We start from the raw sequence: 23,791 nt of genomic DNA, 5'->3' as shown, positions 1-23,791 counted from the left end.
GGGGCATACTTCTGTCATTCAGCAGAATAATGTAGATTTCTTTTAATGTCAGTACTTTATCTTCTGTGGCTTCCTGGTGTTCTGCTGAATTGTTTTATCAATTTATTTAGCCAATCCTTTACTGATTAAGTTCTGTTTTTTTAAAAATTGCAGTGAACATCTTCGTATATATGTATTTGCATATTTGTGCGAGTATTTCTATTAGGATAAATTCTAGTTAGAATTGTTGAGTCAAATTTTGATAGATTAATCAAATTGCTTTCAGTAAAGGCCAGTGTACACTTGAGCCACTGGAGCCTCTAAATTCCTACATCCACACATTCTTACTGGCTCTGCAGTTCGAATATTTAGTGCTGCCTGATATTTTTCTTCAAGATTTGAGCAAATGGGAAAGAGTGCCTTTGGTCGCTGTGGAATATCCTTTAAGGAGTTAGTTCACAAAATTGTTAGTTTAGAGTTGACCCAATTAAATTATCCTTTCTCCGGAGTTAAAGAAATTAATTTGACATTTGTGCTTGCCTTTTGTACTTTATCTGCTCTCTTCTCAAACTCTCCACATCTTCCATTTTTGTTGAAAATAATACAATAAAAGGTTTGATTTGTAGTATTGATTTACTGATCTTAGAATTTCACAATTGAATTTTTTATTAAGGAGCTTAATGTTGATACTATTTCTTGTTCAGGACTGGAACTGGGACGCTTACACAGTTTTCTAACTTGTTTTTTTATCCTCCTGTGGTCTAGCTACTTCAGTGCTGTCATTGGTCTCACTGGTAAAGATTCAGTGGCCCTTGCTAAATATTTAAATGTAGACATCCTACTTGGTATATAGACAGAACTTCAGAGATTAATGTTTGATGTTGAACTTGTGCCAGATGTTGACATCTGACTATTATTTTTTTCTGTTTTCTTATTTTCAGGCAGAGGCAGAGGTGAATGTGGTTTCTACCAAAGAAGCTTTGATGAAGTAGAGGGTGTGTTTGGTCGAGGAGGTGGCAGGGAAATGCATAGGTCGCAGAGCTGGGAGGAAAGGTAACTAAAAGGATCCACATCTTGGTATAAAGGTTTCTTGGTGTAAAAAACATTTCTTTTCCGCTTTCTGCAGAGGAGAAGGCTCTTTGTAGAGTTACAAGGTTTCCCTTTTCAAAAAATGCTGTTAATTGAATATCAATTATGTTAGAAATGTTTAAATGATCCTTATTTAAAGGAAGAAGCATTCTAGATAAATACATTCATATTTTTGTCCCAGCATGGATATTTAATAGTTAATTAGATTTGCTATTTGATTAGTGCTCAGTGGGAAGCATCTTCATTTTACTGTTCGTTGCTGTTAATCAAAGCATCTTCTCTATACTGTTTGTGACTTTATATGAAGTCTTTCAAGATGAGCAAAGGCAGTTGCACAGAGATACATGTACAAAGATGTCCACTGTGATAATATTTATAATATAAAATAATGCGAAATAAACCAAACAGCTTAATATCAGTGTGGTTTCTTATATAATAGTGTATCCACACAGTAGAATAGTATATAACCATTAAAGTTAGGATAATTTTGAAAATATCTAGTGATATGTAAAAACACATTCTAAAAGCAGTATATAAAGCTCTGTACAGCAGATACCTAAAATAAAACATGTATCTAATTAAAAAATAACATTTCCGGGTCTATAGAAGCTAGCTTTTGGTAGGTGAGATGGTGGATATTTTTGTTTTCATCTTTGTGCTTTTCTGTATTTTCCAAAGGTTAGGCAGTAACAGTGTATTTGTTTTATAATTTGAAAAAGAAAGAAATGCTATTAAGAAAGATAGGAAAATGGGTGTCATAAATGGGAAATCTATGTATTACTCTCAAGATTTGTTTGAAACTTATTTTTACCTTTTCTAGGGGTGATAGACGTTTTGAAAAACCAGGGCGAAAAGATGTAGGTAAGACTTTCTTACTGTTTCGAAGTATTTTTATCTGGATTTCCATGACACTGGTTCTTAACAAGGCTCACACATAAGGATACATTTATTAAAAATTAGTTGCGTCTCTCCAGTAGATGGGGTTGTAGCATTGCTTGCATTTGGAGTTCCATGGTTATTTGAGGGCTTTATTGCATGAAACCAGGGATGATAAATATAACCATTAGGATTTACTTGATTTAACTTTTTAGGTCTGTGTGTTCTCTGCAAGACATGTATTTTTTATTAAGGCTATCTTACGAATTGAAATTTCAAGTTAGGAAGCAGGCTATTAACTCCTTTTCCAGTGCAGGTAGTATGTCACAGGTGATAAGAAATAGAGAAAATACTAGAATGATCGCTTTTGTATTAGAGAGCGAAGGCTAAAACTGTGAATGTTCTTACTGTGAATGTCGTTTATTCATCTGGTCTTTTTGATGTATATTCTTTCTTTTTTTCAGGGCAGTGTCCACATAGATCTATAAAAATATTTTGTAGTGGCTTTTATTGAATGCTTTTTTAAATAAGATGCTCACTTCAGGTTATTAAATAAACTGTGTTAATGATTCTGAGCTTCTCTTTTTATAAGTAATCCACTTTTGTTGAAAATACTGTAGATTAAAAAAAATTGCTCATACTGTATCTTACTTTCTCCAAGAACAGCAGTACTTAACTAGTTTGTTGGGACACACTGACATATTGATCAATTGTGAGACGTCCTATGACATCAAATTAAGATAATTTGAGTACTGAAGGTTCCAGAATGATTTGTTCTTTTTAAAGTTAGAGATGGTTCTTACCATATATTTGCTTCTTATGTGTAGAGAAATGGGTGGAATTAGAGGCATCTGGGTTAGAATTGTGCATGACCCTTGTGAATACCCGTGGGAGAATGTGGAGGTGGAAAAAGGCCTGTAATATTCAAATTATAATTCCTATTCAATAGAAATTGATTGCTGCATAGGGGGAGGTCAGTTCTGGTGATCATCTTACGGTATGGTTCTGTGAGGATGGAATTAAAGGATCATTAAAAAAAATCCAGGTGATACCGAAAGGTTCAGCTCAGTGCATTTTGGTGTGAAATGCTTTGAAGCAGACATAGCAATTTTGGGTTATTAGACTGCTGCTGGCAGTTGGTAATATGGGCTTGTACATATATAAAAGTAGGCCTTATGATTTTTAGTATCTCCTTGTCTTCAGTTTGTTGGGACTGTCATGCTATCTGGATTGGGTTCCACAAGCATTTTTTAACTTAGTTCCAACGTGGTCTCCCGGTCATGTGTCCGAGATATCGTCACTGATTTCTCAGGTGGCCCAGGTAAGTGAGCTGTAAAGCCAGGAGTTAGAGCTGCTCTTCCCACTTTCCAGTAAATTTCCCCCTCTTTCAGTCTGTACTCTATTCACCTGAAAGGATAATGGGGCCTTTGCAGAAAACTTAATCCTTAACATAGAAGATGTGATTCTTTAAAGTAAAAGAATCATGAACAGTTCTTTCAGAAGCTTTCAGCCTCCTAGACAAAAGTATTTGATTGCATTTCTTAGTTGTCTATTTATTAAATAGCACTAGTATACCAACGGAGTTCTTTTTGGGGGTGTGTGTGTAGGGAAAGTTATATCTAATTTTCAGGTGCAGAGTTTATGTATAAATAGTACAGTAAGAGACTTCTATGACTTGAATGGAGAATATACTGCATCTATATTGAGACTCAGATCCTAGACAGGTCTTGCTCACTTCCAAATTGCGTGACTTTAGGCAGCCTCTCTGAACTGTTGGAATTGATCTGTGTAAGTGATGTAGAGCTCTTAGGAAAAAATATACCATGTAAATCTTCAGTACTTGTTTTCATCAGGTTAGGTGAATCTTGTTAACTTTATTATAGAAATAAGAATTCTTGCTGATTATATGTGTTACAACAATCTTGGGTTGGAGGAAAACCTGTTGGTCTAGCTAGTACTTAAGAATGCCTAAGGTTTTCAAACAGCAAAAGTTCGCAGTGATTAAGTTTCTGTGTCCTTGATACACTTTGCTATAATTAGTCTTAGACCACTCCAAAGTTCTTTATTTTCTCTTCCTTTTGGTCTAGGAGTAGAAAAATGTGACTTGCTGCTGTTCCCTGCTTTTCACAACTGCTTCCCTTTACTAGCTAGTATTTATTTTAAGAGATGATTCCTGTGTGGGTCATCACCAGTAGGGAGGGTTAATCTTTCACTTTTTTCACATAAACCTGGATAAGGGAAATTTCAGAAAAGAATAACAGCAACAAATCTATTTGAAATCTGATAGGGTGACTTTTTTGGTTCCTGTTTGAGGACAGTTCGATTTTTTTATTGAAATGGCAGATTTACAGAGGATAGTCTTAAGTTAAACTGGAGGTAAGGGAAAGTGTTCATCCTAGTATATGCAAAATTAAAAAAGCAGAGAAAGCATAATTTTCATGGAGTATTAGATTTGGAAAGAAATAATAGAGTTCATCTCGTCCAACCTCCTGCTGGTGAATAAACACTCATTTTGTGTTTATAGAAAAAACTATCTGAAGTTTGAAACAGGAATTTGGGTTTGAAAATACTTCATTGCCTAATTATTTTTTGCTTTTTCTGTTGGAGATTTTTTCCCCTAGTTGAATTATATCTAAACCTTTATACCTACAAAAACGTAAATATATTTGCATCTACGAGGTTCTTATACCATTGAATGGACCCTAAGTAGAAAGGGAATGTTTTTACTTAGGTCGGAAGTTATTCAGATGAATGGTTGGTTATAATTTTTAAATCACTATTTGATTAGTATGCCTGGTAGCTTTAAAGTAGATATAATTTTGCGTCTTATCTTAACTTGCTCTGATCACTTTCTGCCACAAATGTATGAATATGTGCATGTGTTTGGGTGTCATGCTCAAATGCTTTTAGAGTTATGTATAAATCTGTTCTTCGCTGTTTTCTTGTGAGTTTTTGTTCTTAGCTGTTAAAAATTAAGGGGGTAATATTTACCCTAGTTTTGTTTTATAAAGAACCAAAGGACTGATCTTTGTTGCCTTGAAGAAATAACAGTTTTAAAAGAGTGTTCACTAAATATTGTGAAATCATCATTCTACCCAGGGAGCTAGGTTTGAAACTAGGCTGCTGCTTCAACTTGCAGATGAAAATGAGAAATTTATGGCTGATTTTCTTAGAGTTCAGCTGTGTTAAACTTCACTGTCAATTTTACCTTCGTTACTGGTATCATACCACATCCATACAAACTCACCAACAGCATTTCTGTTATTGTAAATATCTGTTACATTCAGATGCATTGATTTCAGCAGATAACCACAGATACAAACTTTGTATAATGTTATATTTCCACAATGTGTATTGCTAGCCATTTTTTTTTATGGGCGGAGGCTTGATCACCGTGATGTAATCAGAAAGATGTAATCAGCATTGGAAAAAAGAAAACATGAGATATGATGAAGGAAAAATAGGTGCATAACTGGCTGAGTATATTTAATACATTAAAAAATAGGGCGCTATGGATATTTCTTACTCTGTCAGTCCTGTTTCAGAGATCTGAAAATTGTCAATGCTTTGTCCATTGATATGGATGTCCAGGTCAGTCCTGTTTGGGCTCTTGGAGACCAGAGGTGTTGGAAGTTCAGGAATAGTCTTATCAAAATTCTCCATCTTGATTTGATATTCACCTTTGGAACCTCGGGTCAGCAGAGATGCAAAACAGTGATGTAACATGATCTCAGAGGGTAGGTAGGATGTCCTCCTTTGGCATATTTCTCCAGTGCCTTCCTGCATTGCTGAAAGGAACACAACTAATTCAAAGTGGGGAGGATTTTCATGCTGGAGCAGAGTAGCCAGGGGACTCGATGGTATAATGGAGTGATAGTAGGTTAGTGGAAAGATAAAGAATGGACATTCCTCAGAACTGATGCCATCAAGGTGGAAGTCCACACTGGTCTGGTAGAGTTCGCCGTTTTCTCTTTCCTGATAGAGTACAGCTGAGACCCGAACACTGGTTAGAGGGCTAGGTCGAGTGTTGGCCACTTGGAAAATAAGATTAGGTTTACCATCTACGTGAGCTACTACTGCTAAGTCAGTAAAGCGAATTGAGAAAGCTCGATTTTTTGGCCGGGCGATCTTCGCCACAAAGGCACCTAAATTAGAAACCATTGAATTTTTTTTAGAATGAACAGATTAAATATCAGTACCTTTTCTGAATGAGAAGGATCTAGCAAATTTTTATACATTTCTTGGTGCCATGCCTTCGAAATGAGTCAGGAATTGAACTTGTTAATTTCTCATTAGCCTGAAGGATTTTGCAAAACGGTACATACATTCTTTATTTTAAACCTGCGATTTCAAAATGGGTAAGCACAATTCATTTTGTTACATAGAAATGTAAAACTTTAGTTTGTTATGAAGTGGAGGAGTGGTCATTTCCTGTATTCCTGTCCCTGCTTTAAAAATAACAGAAAATAAATGCAATTTACTTGCAACCAGATTACTTCAAGTTTAAATAGAGATTAGATTCATAGTAGAATGATTTGGGGTAGGGAGGGGACCTGTAGAACAAGTGACATTGAAGAATTTTTAACTTTGAAATTTATACAAACCTTTTTTCTTTTAAGAATGCTCTGTCTCTAAGGTGGTTTTCAGTGTACCCTTCAAGTGCATCCTCCATGTGCCCCCCAGCAGGTAGATCATGGTTTCTTAACTACTTTTGTGCCACAGATGTTGGCAGGCTGGTGAGGTCTATGAACCTCTTATTAGAATTACACTTTAAATGCATTAAAATAAAGTATATAAACAGGAAACCAAATACACTGAAATCCAGTTGAACATTTAAAAAATTACAATGTGTACCATATGTGCTTTTTTAATGCATTAAATAAAAAAATACAGTGGAGGTTTAGTACTGTAATTTTGAAGTATTATAGTATGATATGAAAATATCTGGGATTTCTGTTTGTAACAAAGTTACGGGTATTGCCAGTGCTTTTGTTTTTTGTTGCCTACATTTATAATCAAAGGAAATACCAAATTTCAGTTGGAGGTTAGTGTAAAAGAAAAAAAAGATGTAAGTTTTTCCTGTCTAAGTTCACATATCCTCTAAATTTTATCGAGTGGCCCAGTGTAAGAACTCTTCTTGTAAAGATTAAGTGATTTGCTACGGGTTGTAAAAGCCAGTTGGTTGCACACTGGGACTTTATTCCATACCACTGTTAATATCGCCCATAGTGTGTTAAAACAAGGTTTTCTCTTTGTTTTGTTTTTTATTTTTTAATTGTATATATCACTAGCCCTACTTTATTAGAGCAAAGAGTGTCATGTGTTGCCAGGTTTATACGCAAAATTTCACAATCATTGTGGCCTATTTCCAGTACATGCTCAGGATATGTATACTTGTTCTCTAATCTGCAGTGCTGACTGGTGTTTTGGGCTCATTAATATTGAGTAAATGTTGAAAAGATGAACTCAGAGGAGAAAATTCTAGCCCAGTAGAGGTTAAAAAAAAAAAATCAAATTCCTCTGTTAGGTAAAACGACTGTCAAAATATGCATTGAACATATTTATTCACTTATTTAACAAAATATTTAGCTTCTCTGAAAAACTCCTTTTAGATTTTTTGTTAATATCTTTTTGGCTGGTAGCATAATGATCCCTTTTTTCTTAAGAAATTTCAGTATGTAAAATTTAAGTATAGAGAGAGGTTTCTTAAAATTTCTCCTATTGTTTGACCCTAGGCTCTTCCTTTCAGTCTCAGGCATTACCTGCCAATGATGCAAATAAATTATTCTGTAATACCGTTGCTTATAACTGACTATACCCATTCCAAAACATTCATACATTTTTTTTTTTTAAGAACAAAAACAATTACCTGTGGGGACTTCCCTGGTGACGCAGTGGTTAAGAATCGGCCTGCCAATGCAGGGGACATGGGATTGATCTCTGTACCGGGAAGGTCCCACATGCAGCGGAACAACTAAGCCCGTGTGCCACAACTACTGAGTCTGCACTCTAGAGCCTGCGTGCCACAACTACTGAAGCCTGCGCGCCGCAACTGCTGAAGCCTGTGCACTCTAGGGCCCACGTGCTGCAACTACTGATGCCCGTGTGCCTAGACCCTGTGCTCCGCGACAAGAGAAGCCACCTCAATGAGAAGCCCGTGCACTGCAATGAAGAGTAGCCCCCACTCGCTGCAACTACAGAAAGCCCGCGCGCAGCAACGAAGACCCACCGCAGCCAAAAATAAAACAAACAAAATACAAAAAACAATTACCTGTGATGAAGGCCTCTAGCATGAGGCCTAGGAGCATTTGTATGGCAAGTAGGGCGATTGCACTAGGACAGTCACCACTGGGGAACATGGTACCGTAACCAATTGTGAGTTGTGTCTCCAGGGAGAAGGAGAATGCAGCTGTGAAACTGGTGATGTACTTGACACAGATAGTGTGGTTTTCAGGTGGGGCATCATGATCTAGTTCCAGATCACCATTCATCTCAGCTAGAACATACCAGAGCACTGCAAAGACAAGCCAGTGGATAACAAAAGAAGCAGAAAAAACCAACATCATCCAGCGCCAGCGCATGTCCATTAGGATTCCCCAAGCGTCTCGAAGATATGCAAGACCTCTTTGAGCGCCATCCATTTGAAGTGTGCTATGGCCATCCTTGGTGACCATCCTCCGGTATCTCTGAGTTAGGAGAGGAGCAATAACTTTGCAATTACTGCCATCCATCTCAGGCTGTAATTCTCTGAAATCAAGAGTAAATTAGTAAACCCTTAACTGTTTTTCAGGTAATATTAATAAATTCTGAGACTTTGTTTTGTAATTTTTTTGGAATGCTTCCCTGACTGCTGGGCCAGCTTTCCCAGTCTGATAGCTCTTTCTCTTTACATAAGGGAGCATTTACTGACTAAGTCATTCATTTGATAGCTAATCATGGATTGCCTTAGGATATCTATTATTGGTTCCTTTAATGACTGTTAAAATATTGTTTGGCATATTAACGAATCCCCAAGGGTTGGGATTACGATTCATGTCTCTTTTTGATACTCCTGTATCTTTCTTGCACAAGTCGAGGCTTCAAGTATGTATTGATTTGACTAAACATTATGTGTAACAACTTTCCATAATTAATTAATAATTTATAACTATGAATAATTCATAATGAAAAGGAACATTAAATATCTGTTCCTCTGTTTAAATAAATAGAAATCATTTAGAAGTGTAGTGTTGAACTGTCTGAAAATGTTTTGAAGCCACACTTATTGCTAGGATAAGAGTAAGCTTTTAGAGATCCATAGTTCCATTGTATGCTTTATAATTAGCCTGTTGAAAGTTCTATGATTAGGTTTTATTTGTTTTTGTTACTTTGTGGTCATTTTCATGGAGTCTTTCCTTCTGTGGCTCATGGATTGCCGCCCTTCTGAATATTCTAGATGCTGATTAGATTGTGGGGTAGACAGAAAATTATTTTCTTGGCAAAATTAAGAAATTCCAGGTAAAGATTCCAAGGTAATATTAATTTTGAAAGTAAATGAACCGGGTACTTCCCTGGTGGTCCAGTGGCTAAGATTCCAGTGGCTGCCAATGCAGGGGGCCAGACCCCACATGCCACAACTGAAAGAGTTCACTTGCTGCAACTAAAGATTCCACGTGTCGCAACTAAAGATCCTGCATGCCACAACTAAGACCTGATGTAGCCAAATAAGTAAATAAATAATTTTTTTAAAAAAAGGCAATGCCTTAAAAAAGAAAAAAGAGAAGTAAATGAACCAGAAGAAAAAGCTTCGAGTTTAATGAACTAAAATAATCATTAAGACATTAAAGGTCAATTTTAGAAACATTAGTAAAGTTAGTTTTTAGCTATAAACGGTTTTCATCTGTGTTTCTTCTTTTCTCTGTGTGGTGAGTCGAAATCTAATGTGCACTTTCCATGTGACCATCCTTGAATATGACAAAGGTGTCAAAGACTTACGCAGAGGCAAGCAGAAACAGAATGGGAAATGCAACTTTGCTTCCCTTGAATCTGCCTTTCTTCTTTGCCACAATCCAGTACTAGGTGTTTATACATGACTCTTTTCGATGCTTCCTCCTTCAGAAGTAGATGCCCTTGGAAGTGTTGCATATCACCTTCCTACCTTTTGAATGACAATGATGCTTTGCTTGAGTTTGCTGGATGGACCCTCCTATGTCTAGGGACTTTGGGGCTTTGGAGACTGGCTTCCTGTGTTGTTGGAATTGGGCATTGGCCAGCTGGGTATATGCTTTCCCTTTTGTCCTAAGGCTGATTTAACATTTATTGGTGATATTAGAGACATTTTCGTATATTTTCTTCACATATGAGTTGCTGATGGAACACTGGGTTGATTGTTAACTTTATTTAGATTAGATGGTCATTTCTGTTTCATGTTATAAATTTTAAAAAAATCTTAGGGCATTAATGTTTTATAATTTATTATCCTAACAAGTTGTCATTATCATTTTATTTAATTTTTTTTTCTTGGCACAGTTATTTAGTGATTCATTTTGCTAGACTTTTTGATGTTTTAGAAGACCTGATCTCTGCCCTTTTGGAAATTATTATAATAACAAAATATTCATAGGCATTGTGCTAGGTGCTTTCATTACTGCATTGTCTCTAATTCTTTGGTATCTCAGCAAGATAGACATTCTTTTTTTTTTTTTAAGATAGACATTCTTATCCCATTTTTCAGATGAGATCACTGAGGATCAGGCAGATAAAAGAAGTTTTCACAAGGCGTATGGATTATTTTGCAAGTCCGACTAACTTAACAGTTGGCTATTTTTTTATTTTTATTTTTTTTTAACTACAAGAAGCTATCTATTTAGAGTTTGGTGAGATAAAAGTCTGTCCCAAGATGATTGGTACTGCATTCACAAAATAGTCTTTGACAGCCTGATTTTTAGCACCTTAGAACTCTCCTGTCCCCAGAAGTGTCTCAAATATCCATTTTAAATCATTGTTAGTTTTATGCATGATTTTTATGTCAGTAATGATTAATGATATTGGCTAATATATATTATTTATTATGTGCCAGGAATCATACCAAGCACTTCACATGTATTGACTCATGTGAAGCCAATAGCAGTGCCTGGCACAGAGTAACCTCTTGGGCTATTAGTTGCCTTACTGGTATTAATAATGTTTCTTAACTTTCCTAGTAATAAGTACCATTATTAATGCCCATTTTATAGATAATGAAACTGAGCCACAGTGAGTTTCCTAAGATCACAAAGGTAGTAAGTGGTGGTCAGTTCCTGCTTAGTCCGTAGTCCAGAGTCAGTGCTATATTGCCTCAAAAATAGACATTTTGACCCTAGTTAGCTTTTGTGAATAACACGTTACATTTGACTAGTTTTGTCCAAGAGCTCCTACAGAATATTTGTTCTTCAGAAATGCTTAGGCTAAGACCTAGATTTGTAGGCAAGAAGGATATTTTCAGTTAAGGAAGACATCTTGTAAGGTTTGAAGATTAGTACAATCAGAATTATTGTACATAGTCTAGTCTTAGATCCTATAGACCAGCAGAGTTAAAACAAAATGTGGAGAGGAGGGTTCTTATAAAGCATTGCCAAATTTGTATTTTGCCAGGTGAGAAAATAATTTTAAAAATATACTTTCATCATAATTTTATAAAAGAAAAGACATTTTGACACTTGAAGAAGGGTATAGCAATAAAGGGTAGTTGGCTGCCTCCAGTAAGTTTGTGAACCACTGTGTGGTTTTGCATTGTCCATGGCTTTGACCTGTATTGTTTCTTGCTTCCTGCCTATGTGAAAATGCCCATGATGAAGCTGTACACTAGTGCTGTTCCACTTATGGAACCACTGATTGCTAATTGTATCATAGTAATTCGTGGGCGGAAAGGTCCATGATTCTTCTTGATTTTCAGCTTGCTTCATTAAGTTCTAAAATTCATTACCTGAGGAGACAGCCTTTGTATACATACTATAGCTAACAAAATCAGTTATTTTCATTTGGGCCTTTTCAGGATTGTAACTTCTTACCTATAGCTTTTGTAGCACTCTTGCTCTAGGCTTTTACAGTTTTTTTTTTCTCTTGCGACTAAGTAAATACATAAAAAAACCTGTGAACAGGGCAGTCAGAAGGCTAATATCAAAACAGTGAAGCATTATCCTTTTTATATATAAAACTTTCCTAAATCTGGTTTAGATGGTGCTGGAAAGTGGAGTATTTGAGAGAGGTAAGATTTCAGTCCCCACTTAACAGATTACCCTGAATAACTCCATTCTTTGCACTCATGTAGTCAGTGTGGTTTAGCATAACGAAGACAGGGTGGGAAATCTAGCTGACTGGGTTCTGGCTCTGTTGGTTACATAGCTGTGCCAGTTTGGGCGAGCTACCCAATCCCCTTGGCCAGGCTTCCTTATATTAAAAAGAGAAAGAAAGAAAAGAGGGAATTAAATAACATGATCCTTTAAAATCCTACATGTTTGTAAACTTACTACCATTTCCCTCCACTGATAGAGGTTTCCTGTGTGATTTTTTACTATATAATTTTATATATGCTTGTATGGCATTTAAAACATTATTGTTGCCCAATGTATGTAGATTTTCTTTCCATCAAATTTAAAAGTGTCTGATGGACAGACATTATGTTTATACTATTATATTTCCAGGTTATTTTCATATCTACAGGTACACAAGTGCTTTTTGAATGTGTTTTTCCTAGTCTGTATTTATATGATTCTTGTAAATTGATCCCAGTAGAAAGTAGAATTGGGATGGTTTGCTTGTGTCTCTCTGTGTGGGCTATAAAATATTTGCCCATTTATAAACTGTTTGATGGAAAAAATAGTACTTTATAAAAATGATAGTTTGGATGCTTCATTGGTCATCAAAATAATGGATTCATTTTACTCATTAGGTTGTAGCACTCAAAATTATGTCTTTTATTGTCATGTTGTAATGTAGTAGTATAGTTCATATTAAACAGTTAAGATATAAGTCATAATAACTACAAATGTTAAATGATTGCAGTATTACTGTGTATTTGTTCACTTCTGGTGTAAACAGTTTAAGACTGGAGAGAGTCATAATCATCTCTCCTGCCCTCCATAATTAGGGCAAATAGTGTGAGTTCTAATTCTATTATATAAGCTCAGAGATTCTTTTATATTTTAATTTCTTATTTGTAGAAGCACCTAATTTCAGCAATAATTTCATGCTTAAGAAATTAGGACACTCATCATTTTTCCTATGGCTTAAAAAAGTAAAAACAAAATGATTTTTTTTGGGGGGGGGTCATTTGTTTTTCTTTGCTCATTTTGGATTTCTTTAATCCCTTCCAAATGAAAAAGATACATTTTTTAAAAAGCCACTGAATTTTTTCCAGGGTCTTTCTCTTCCCATTTCTATATTATAATGGAGAATTAGTATACATTTAGTAAAACAATTAAGAAGAAAATTTCCAATAATGCTTTCAAGAGGACTATTATTCTATTTCCAAAATTTAAGGAAAAAGAATAAAGAACCTTAATGTATGATCCTGTATGTAATGTCTTTGTTTTAAAACTCTATTGGCAATATCAAGCTCCATCCCTATTTGTCAGTCAGTTTTTTTCTCTGTTCTCCTTAAGGAAAGAAATAAGATTGAATATTTTCTCATGTACTCACCAGTTCTTTTGCTGGGCCAGCTTTATACACGGGTAGGTCTGGAGGAAGCTTTCAGAGACTGTCTTTTTGGTGAGGTAATTTTAATCTACAAGTCCAGCTTGTAGGTTCTCTTCTTGGACTGGGTTTACGGTTCACATTGCTCTGTTTATAATGTCGTGGGGGCTGCTTTCAGCTGAAGCTGATGTGATTGGTCACTTAGTCTGCGGGGGGCCAGTTAGCTCTGATCCTGTGGAAAAGAATGCTGGTTTGTTAGGAGGTCTTTCTTTACCCATCACAGACCTTAACAACTCTGGAGAAAGCCTCCAGAACTGACTTGGAGAAGGGGTGCATTTTTTCTCTCTAATCAGGACCGGTCTTTTAGTAAGTTTGCATAATCTTACTTAAGAGTTTATTTACAAGTTCAAAGGGATAAAATTCCCTGCAAGATTTCCTTTCAGCCGTCTTTCCTTATATAGCATGTTTAAGTGTGAGATATTTCCTTTACTAATCTTTTTTTCCTCCATTTCTTTTGGGAATATTTCCTTGGATAAGGACTTTTAGGTAGAAATTAATGAATTGATTTTACTAGTTTTCTTTTCATATCCCATCTCATCAGAATGACTACCACTAATTCTAGAACTAGTAATAGAGGTAATTTAGTTACCTGAAATCTTTTTTTGGGGGGCAAGGAGGCAGACTTTTTTATTTTATTTTTTTAAGGCTATGTACAGAAACCTTGAATAAGAAAACATTTAATTGTTTGGTTCCTTACACCTATCTCTAAAAAACACACCTGTGTGAAAAAACTGAAGAATTTTCTTAAATCATGCTTTAGTGATGTTTAGGGGATGTTTCCCTCAGGAGAAGTATGATGACATGCAATAAATATAGTGTTCAGGGTACAGAAACTTAAACATCTAAATAATGTCTAGCTGGAAAACGTCTGTGATCCAGTGTGTAGCAACCTCAAAATGAGCTGTGGGATAGCTTTGTATAATGCCTTACTGAGCAGGACTTTTCTCCACCTCCATTAGCTGCTGATTTTAAAACTTTGATCAAATGTCACATGTAAGGGGATCTGAGATACAAAGGCTGCGATTGTTCATAGTAAAATCATGGAAGGCCTGCTGGGAAAATTATTAATCTAGACCAATATAATGCTGCTTAGAAAGTGAAATCCGCCTTTGTAGATTCCTTCTCCTCCCCCCACAATTAAAAAATATATTAATTCCTTCTTTGTTTTTATTAATGCCAAACATTTCAATACAAGTTCAGACACAGCACTGCAAACTTTGACCTTCAGAACTAGAGAAGGTAAAAGGATAAAGGAGAGACTTGTGATGTGATGCACCTTCCCTGCATGTTCTGGTAGGAACTGTACTTTATATCAATTACTAGTTTACTGATTGGGGGCGGAAGAGGGAAGACAGTAAATATAGTGTAACACTGCCTTTCAGAAAGCAGTACTGAAGGTGTACCTGCCATGTGTCTTGAATAGACATTATAGTAAGCAAGATAGTAAAGGATTTTATCAACATTAGAAGCCCCTTTCCATAATACATTCAGACAGAAATCATTTACAAGATGATTGTCAAGAAAGAAATGTCTCAAGTGAAGAAGTATTCTGGTTTCTGGATTTCACAGTTTGAAAGTCTGCTGTGGTCTCTAAACAGTGATTCCTAATTGCTAACTGAATGGATGTCGTAGACCAGTTCTAGAGTGTCTCCTTAGGAGCATAGCACTCCCATTATAATAGCCGGAGCACATAAACTCATTTCTGTTTGAAGTTGCCCGGTTAGCTGAGATGAAACTGATATCGGCACAGATGATAAACCAACTTCACCCTAAAATACATGGGCCCTCCCGTCTAAACAGAATTAATGATTTCAGTTGGAGATGGCTCTAAAACATTCTTCTATAAATGAACATACATGCTGCTAGATATCTGTTCATTGATTGATTTATTTTTTATTCCAAATTATAATGATTAAACAAGATGCCAAGAATCAGGTACATTATTCTTTATTAAATTCAATTCTGTATCCCTAAATTGTTTGCTTTTCTTTCTGGCTAAAGCACTCCAGTATAATCCATAATTGTACCACATGGTACCTGAAAACAACAAAACCTTTAGTTGGCGTGCAGTGTCTTGCCTATGTATATACATAATCTCACAATTTTTAACCTTTAGCCCTGGTCTCCAATGCTCTTTCTTACACAGTGTAGTTAGCTTTCTTTAGAAGATGCCTAGTCTCTTTCCAGTTCTGCATTGAAGCCCACTACTGATCACCTTCCCCCGAGATTTCAGGCAGTGTCTGGGTATATACCAGCAGATGACTGAGCATAAAGGTTATAGGAATATGGGGCATATTTAGACCACATGAGGTGCTTTTTCAGAGTCCGATATACAGCAGCCCCTCCAGTCTCTCCCAGCCAGGAGCTGCTGTGTTTTCGGGACCATATTAACCAGTGGAGCAGATGTGTTACCTCCTCAGGGGTTAGGATGGGAGAAAAGTTGCAAATCTCTGGATATAGAATTTAAACTACTCCATCCTAGTTACCCTGAGTTTTGTTTACAACTGGGGGGAAAAGTAAATATCAATACCTGGATGGGATTCCCTTTCACTGTTTTCTCTGGTATTAGAAAATATTTTTAGTGTTAATCAGAGAATATATATCTGAATAGAGAAATACAAAGTTACTTGCTAGAAAAATTTGCACATAAACAAGCTTCAAAGTCTGTCCCATAATTCCACTTTTGCTTTTGGAGTTTGGGCGCTTCTAAGTTCCAAGTTTCACAGCTGTAGATTTTGTTGGCTGAGTGCCTTTTTGCTCCATCTGAAGTTTTCCATAAACACCATTTCTGGCTGTAAGTCAAACATGCACACAGGTGCCCTTTTACTGCTCTTTCTCCTTAGGAAGTCCACTCAATTACACCAGACTAAAACCAATACTGCATTTTAATTTAATTTTATTTTTAGAAGAGTCCTATTTAGACAATACGTTCAGGCAGAAACAATCAAGTATTTATTGCCGTTGGGGAAAGTATTTATATATGTAGTGCAGTTGTATTTTAGCACCTTTTATACATCTTGAGGGATTGTTGATGTAAGAATATAAAATGTGTTATACAGGTAGTATAGTTTGCTCATAAGACTGCCGCGTTTGCCATATTGAATAGAAAAAAAATATATTTTAAATTTATATTTCTTTACCTTTTAGAGGTCAGAGACACCTTTAAGACCCTGGCAAAAACCTTAGACCCTTTTCCCTGAAAAAAGATAAAAGCATGCCAGCGTGATAGGTGCTTCTAGTTTAAGGATTCATAGCCCCAAGCTCATTTGTTGACTATAGGTTAGAAATATTTAGTTCAGGCATTAATTTGTAAATTATTTAGTTATGTTTACCTTTAAATCATCTTGTTTACATATTAATCTGTTAAGGTTTTTTAAAAAGTCAACTAAAATATTTGGCTACTCAACTTTGTCATATTGCTAATGTTACAGAAAGAGGAAGACTTTGATTTTAAGTGCTGAGAAAGGCCATGTGGGTGTGGGTATCCCTCGTTCATTTTAGCCCTGGTCACTTTGGAGTCATGTAATTTTTAGACATTAAAGGAGCTTTAGATATTATCTTCTGAGTTGCCCATGAACAACTTTATCATTTATTTTAAGTTGTATCAATAATACACAAATATATTTATTTTTTTAACCCTGTAATGAGTTAACTCATTATAAAGTTTTTTGGCACCCTCAATCCCCACCCAAATTTATATACATACAAATCTACTCTAATCATTTAGGTTATAAAGGATTTATTTTAATGTTTTAGAGCAATTCTTGCATACAGTATAATTTATATTGTAAGTTATATTAGTAGTAATTGGAAATGTATACTCTATTAGATTGTACTTGAAGTCATTTTTTTACCCTTCAAAATAATTGTGAGTAAAATTTTTATATTGTTATATATTAAGTTGATCTTAACATTTTTTTCAGGGGTACACATTTTGTTATCGTTTATCTGCTGGAAGCTTAACAAATTTAGTTCCATTTAGACATCTTGGCAGTCTCTATCCCCAAGCTTTTCTATGCATGATATGTCTATTGCTTTTTTAGAGCCCCTTAGAATTAGATCCCGGAACTTCCTTTTTCTACTTTATTTTTGTAGAATTTCTGGCTGCTTCTGATGGGTTTAATTTGTGAGTAAACTCTGGATTAGGAGTTTGAACATCTATGTTCTATTTTTGATTTGGTCACTACTCAGCTGTGTGACCGTGGGAGATCCCCCTACAGGTATCCCTTTCCTCACAGGAACAATAAAGATGGTAAGGTTGAAGGTAAATGAGCTCCCTGCTCCAGTCCAGTCCAGTGGCTGGTCCCAGCACAGAGTGAAGCCCAGGGACCCTGTGAAGTCCTTGGTTCTCACAGTCACTACCCAGGATTAGTTTATATCTAAGATTTTTTTCTGCCCTAAAATTCTTTCATGTTATTATTTGTAAGAAGTTATGTGAATGTAATTTTATCATTCTGACCCCTGACTTCAAAGTTCTTAAAGAAGCTCCTAATTTCTTCAATAAATCTTTATCAGGTATCTAACCGTGCCTTGCATCTTGGTCTGATGGCTCTCCCAGCCTTCCCTGGCTTCTTCCCTCCTTCCTTTCATGCAGGCATTTCCCATAATAAAATCTTTGGATGTTTAAAAAAAAAAAAAAAAGATGGTAAGGTTGACTCAACCCTTGTGGTTATTATGAGGATCGGATGAGATATATCAATGCATTTTGTCAACTGTAATGTATCAAGTCATTTGTTTACATGTGTGTCCCTCGACTGTGGACCTGGAGGGCAGGTGCTATGTCTAAGTCTCTTCTTTATTTTCAGTCATATGTCTTTAACTGTATTTGTTCATGGAGAAAGCACTCATCTTAATGTGTGCGAGAGGTATGAGTAAACAAACAAACAAAAAATGGTAAAGTAGTACTGTTTCTCTGGGAAAATATTTGGTAGTACTTACTGAAGTTGAATATACCTTATGGCCCAGCAGTTTCACTCCTAGGTAAATATCAACAGAATTGGAAACATACGCTCACCAAATTTCACATCCAGGAATGTTTATAGCAGCACAGTTTATAATAGCAAAAAACTAGAAACAACCTAAATCAGTAGTAGAGTAATACATTGTGGTCTGTTCATACAATGAGATCCCATACCACAGTGCAAAAGAACAAGCTTCTGTTCTCTGTAACAACGTGGATGAATTTCCCGTAATGTTCAATGGAAGAAGCCACACATACTACAGAATGGGAGAAAATATTTGCAAACAAAGCGACTGACGAGGGCGTAATTTCCAAAATACACAAACAGCTCATACAACTCAATAACAAAAAACCAAACAACTCAATTGAAAAATGGGCAGAAGACCTAAATAGACATTTCTCTAAAGAAGAAATATGAGTGGTCAATAGTACATCAAAAGATGCTTGATGTCTCTTAATTATTAGAGAAATGCAAGTCAAAACTACAACGAGGTACCACCTCACACCAGTCAGAATGGCCATCAATAAAAACTGTACAGGGGCTTCCCTGGTGGCACAGTGATTGAGAATCTGTCTGCCAATGAAGGGGACACGAGTTCGAGACCTGGTCTGGGAAGATCCCACATGCCGCGGGGCAGCTGGGCCCATGAGCCGCAACTACTGAGCCTGCGCGTCTGGAGCCTGTGCTCCGCAACAAGAGAGGCCGCGACAGTGAGAGGCCCACGCACCACGATGAAGAGTGGCCCCCACTCTCCACAGCTAGAGAAAGCCCTTGCACAGAAACGAAGACCTAGCACAGCCAAAAATAAAAAAACTAAAATAAATAAAATTTATGAAAAAAAATACTGTACAAATAACAGGGAATTCCCTGGTGGTCCAGTGGTTAGGATTCCCAGCGTTCACTGCTGAGGGCCTGGGTTCAGTCCCTGGTTGGGGAACTAAGATCCCGCTAACCATGAGGTGCCGCCAGAAAAAAACAAAACCAAAAAAATCTCTACAAATAACAAATGCTGGAGAGGATGTATGAGAAAAGGAAACCCTCCTACACTGTTGGTGGGAATGTAAGTTGGTACAGCCACTATGGAAAACAATAGGGAGGTTCCTCAGAAGACTAAAAATAGAATTATCATATGATCTAGTGATTCTACTCCTGGGCATATACCCAGACAAAACTCTAGTTCAAAAAGATACATGCACCCCTGTGTTCATAGCAGCACTGTTCACAATAGCAAGACATGGAAGCAACAGATGAATGGATAAAAAAGGTATGGTACATATATACAATGGAATACTACTCAGCCATAAAAAGGAATGAAATAATGCCATTTGTAGCAACACGGATGCAACTAGAGATTATTGAACTAAGTGAAGTAAGAAAGAGACAAATACCATATGATATCACTTATATGTGGAATCTAAAATATGACACAAATGAACCTTTCTATGAAACAGAATCATGGACATAGAGAACAGACTTGTGGTTACCAAGGGAGAGGGGGTTGGGGGAGGGGTGGAGTGGGAGGTTGGGATTAGCAGATGTAAGCTTTTATATATAGAATGGGTAAACAATAGGTCCTACTGTACGACACAGAGAACTATATTCAATACTCTGTGATAAACCATAATGGAAAAGAATATTTAAAAAAGGGTATGTATGTATGTATAACTGAATCACTTTGATGTACAGCAGAAATTAACACAACATTGTTAATTAAACAACTATACTTCAATAAAAAAAAGCCAGACGTAAACTGACATTCCATTTATATAAAAAAGGTCAAAAATAGGCAAAACTAATCTTTGGAGATAGAAGGCAGGATAGCGTTTACCTTGGTAAGGGCCGATTGGGAGGACATGAAGACTTTTGAGAGGTCCTGATAAATTTTTTTTTTAAATCTTAGTAGTTAGGTGGATATATATTGCTTTGTGAAAACTCTGAATTGTACATTTATGATTTGTGTACTTCTTGATATGAATGTTATACTTCAATAATAAGTTTTCATTCATTCATTCTTTTATTTTTGGCTGCATTGGGTCTTCGTTGCTGCACGCGAGCTTTCTCTTGTGGCGAGCTGGTGCTACTCTGTTGCTGTGCGCGGACTTCTCATTGCAGTGGCTTCTCTTGTTGCGGAGCACGGGCTCCAGGCGCGGACTTCAGTAGTTGTGGCTCATGAGCTCTAGAGCGCAGGCTCAGTAGTTGTGGTGCACGGGCTTAGTTGCTCTGTGGCATGTGGGATCTTCCTGGACCAGGGCTCGAACCCGTGTCCCCTGCATTGACAGGCGGATTCTTACCACTGCACCACCAGGGAAGTCCAATACTGTTTTCTTAAAGGTAGGAGGAGGAGATGAGTATGGTACATTTAAAAGTTCTTGAATCCTTTTCATCCTTCTCTTATGAAAATGACAATGATGCCTGAACGCAAAACTTTCTTTACCTTGCACTTACATGTGGGATATGTTTGGCATGTCAGAATTACATTATTCTGGTTTTCCTTGGTTTACTGGAGAAGTTGTCACCCAGATCTTTCTGTTTCAGTTATTCGTTATGCAACATTTGATATATCAAAAAATATATGGCAGTTTTTAGGAATTATTTTGTAGAAACAAGCACTTGGTAACAAGATCTGAACTCCTTTGTTATAGAATTTTTGAACTGGAATTGGCTAGTGTTTGTGTAAATTCAGATGGCTACCTCAGTAATACACACACACACACACACACACAGACACACACACACACACACAGACACACACACACACACACACACACCCTCTTTCATATTAGGAATGGGATCTTTAGTCAAGGTGTACAGATCAGAATTGGAGACAATTTAAAATCAGGTCTATGACTCCACGATCTTCATTCTTTCTTTAGTACTGTGCTCCTCTATATCTTCAAAATTTCTGTCACAAATCCTTTTTGGAACAAAGAATGGCATAAATAGTCATTTAAACTTTATGAGGTACAGATTTTCCAACAGGTTGAGAATTATGAGATTGCAGTAAGCAGAAAAGCAAGATTTTTTTCTTCCTTTAGTTTCCCTATTTTACCCTATCCTGTCCTTTATATTTTTCTTATTCCTAGGTACCAATATGAAAAGTATACGTAGGACTTGACAGTTATGAAGGTTATAGAAGCTGCTAGTTTAGAAAACAATGCAGACAAATTATTCACATAAAGGGAAATAAAGTCAGCAAACAATCTGAAAAATCTTTGATGTGAAAAATTCATATTCGAGCCACATTAGTATACCATTTTACAACCATTAAAGTAGAAAAGCTTCAAAAGGCTAGCAGCACTTAGTTTTGGTAATCTAAAATGGTCTGGTGGTCTTACCTACCCTTTTTTTGAGGAGGAGAGAAAGGTATGCCAACGTATGAAGTCTGTCATTTGACCTAGTAATTTTACTCTTTGAAGTTTTTTTTCAGAAGTAGTAGTTCAGAAAAACAAAACACATATGCACACAGATATTTCTTCCTTGTTATCTAGTTCTCAAAAAGTTAGTTACGATGCAAATGTCCACTGGGGAATAATCTACTAGATAGTGCAACAGCTGCAAGGTATACCTGCTGTGTATCCATTTATATTATCAGTAAGATGTATAATCACAGAGAATTATTTGCTATTTAGATTACAAAATAGTGGGTACACTGATTGAAACTACATTTTAAAGATGTTATGTAAAAACTAACCACAGATATGTAGAGTTCTATTTCTATGGTTGAGGAATTACTGGTATTTTTATTTTTAATATCTTTAATTTTTTGCAACTTATCATCTGTTAGAAAAAACTGTAATGACCAGTTTTTGATGCGTTAAGCATTTTGCCATTAATGGGTTTCCTTTGCTTATTTTGGTACATTCATTACTTCTCAAAGACGTAGTGTAAAAGTAGATGAAAAAAATAAAATTAAAAAAAAAAAAGTAGATGAAAATCAGTGTTTTGACCAGCTCATCCATCAGGTGATTGTATTCTCAATATGCCTGGCACATATTGCTTGTGACTGAATGATTTACATATGTTAAAAGTCATTTGCCATCACTTATCAATTTATATGCATTAGGGATTTCTTTGTTTTAAATTTTTCTTCTGTGAGTATAGCTGTATTTTTCATCAAGTCATATAATGGATGTGGGCTTTGTAAAATGTCTCATCCCTTCTTATTCTGAGCAAGAGAACCTGGAATGTCTTCTGACCCTTCTAACCCAAGGGCAGACATGGAATATATCTATACTTGAATTCATAAAACTTGGCACTTAGTGCAATATGCAGTAAATATTTGTTAAATGAGTCAGAAGGTTAAGATTTGAATCCTGTGTCATTTAAATAGTGGTGTGTGATTTTGGACAATTCTCCTGGGTTGTCTTTTTGAGCCTCAATATTCTCAGCTGTAAAATGGGAAAAATAATTTCTAATACTGAGTATTGTTATGAAGATTAAATCAGTTAAGTGAGTGTTTTTATTAACTGTGGCCATGTAACAAGTTACCCCAAAACTTAGTGGCCGAAAGCAGCAAACATTTATTTTCTCAGTTTCTGTGGGCCAGGATGGAGCAGCCTAAGCTAGGTGGTTCTGGCCTGTGTCTCTCATGAGGCTGCAGTCATCTCAGGGCTCATCTGGGGTTGGATCCGCTTCCAAGCTCACTCACGAGGCTGTTGGCAAGCCTCAGTTCTTTGCCATGTGGGCTTCTCCACAGGGCTGCCTCACAACAGGGCCGCTGGATTCCCTCAGAGAGAGCGTCCAAGATGGAAGTTTTTAACTTAGTATCAGAAGTGACATCTCATCACTTCTGCTGGATTCTGTTAGGAGCAAGCCAGCCCACACTTAAGGTGAGGGAATTACACAGAGGCCAGAAGTCAGGGATTGTTGAGGGCTGTCTTAGAGGCTGCCTGTCATAATAAGGGTATTTTGCCCAGCAAATAATTGTACCCCCCCATTCCAAGATTATTCTGTAATAGAATAATATCTTGTAACAACCTAATAACTGTTTGGGTGAACAGGATATGGAATCTTAATACATGTGAAATTGAATATAAGAGGATGACCAGAAATTAGAATTTCCTCATTTTCAAATGTACAATTTTTTTTTACTTTTAATATGGTTTAATGAAAAGAATTGAGGTTGTTACTGTGAGAATTTGTATATTTTATTGTTATAAACTGAAGGTATCAAT

At 36.3% G+C, this 23,791-nt stretch overlaps 2 protein-coding genes across 10 annotated transcripts in view; one reads left to right on the top strand and one right to left on the bottom strand.

Annotated features, from left to right (window-relative positions):
- The window catches only part of GIGYF2 (GRB10 interacting GYF protein 2), a 126,393-nt gene that overhangs the window by 45,280 nt on the left and 57,322 nt on the right, over positions 1–23,791 (top strand). For all 9 annotated transcript variants that reach the window (XR_010944175.1, XM_067740200.1, XM_067740204.1 and 6 more), the window contains 2 exons: positions 921–1,032; positions 1,889–1,929. Coding sequence is in view for 8 of the 9 variants with exons in the window: in XM_067740200.1 (XP_067596301.1) it covers positions 921–1,032; positions 1,889–1,929 (153 nt within the window). In the remaining variant the exon portion in view is untranslated. The remainder of the gene's footprint in view (positions 1–920; positions 1,033–1,888; positions 1,930–23,791) is intronic.
- KCNJ13 (potassium inwardly rectifying channel subfamily J member 13) lies at positions 5,265–13,788 on the bottom strand. Its single transcript, XM_067740209.1, has 3 exons — positions 13,603–13,788; positions 8,216–8,691; positions 5,265–6,089 (listed from the first exon to the last, which is right to left on the bottom strand). The coding sequence occupies exons 2-3, from the start codon at positions 8,673–8,675 to the stop codon at positions 5,467–5,469; spliced, it is 1,083 nt and encodes a 360-aa protein (XP_067596310.1). The 5' UTR covers positions 8,676–8,691; positions 13,603–13,788; the 3' UTR covers positions 5,265–5,466.

The sequence above is a fragment of the Pseudorca crassidens genome, chromosome 6 (genome assembly GCF_039906515.1).
Source record: "Pseudorca crassidens isolate mPseCra1 chromosome 6, mPseCra1.hap1, whole genome shotgun sequence".
In the NCBI taxonomy this organism is placed as follows: domain Eukaryota; kingdom Metazoa; phylum Chordata; class Mammalia; order Artiodactyla; family Delphinidae; genus Pseudorca; species Pseudorca crassidens.
Note: the sequence above shows the minus strand (reverse complement) of the source record. Positions and strands in the feature narration are given on the sequence as shown.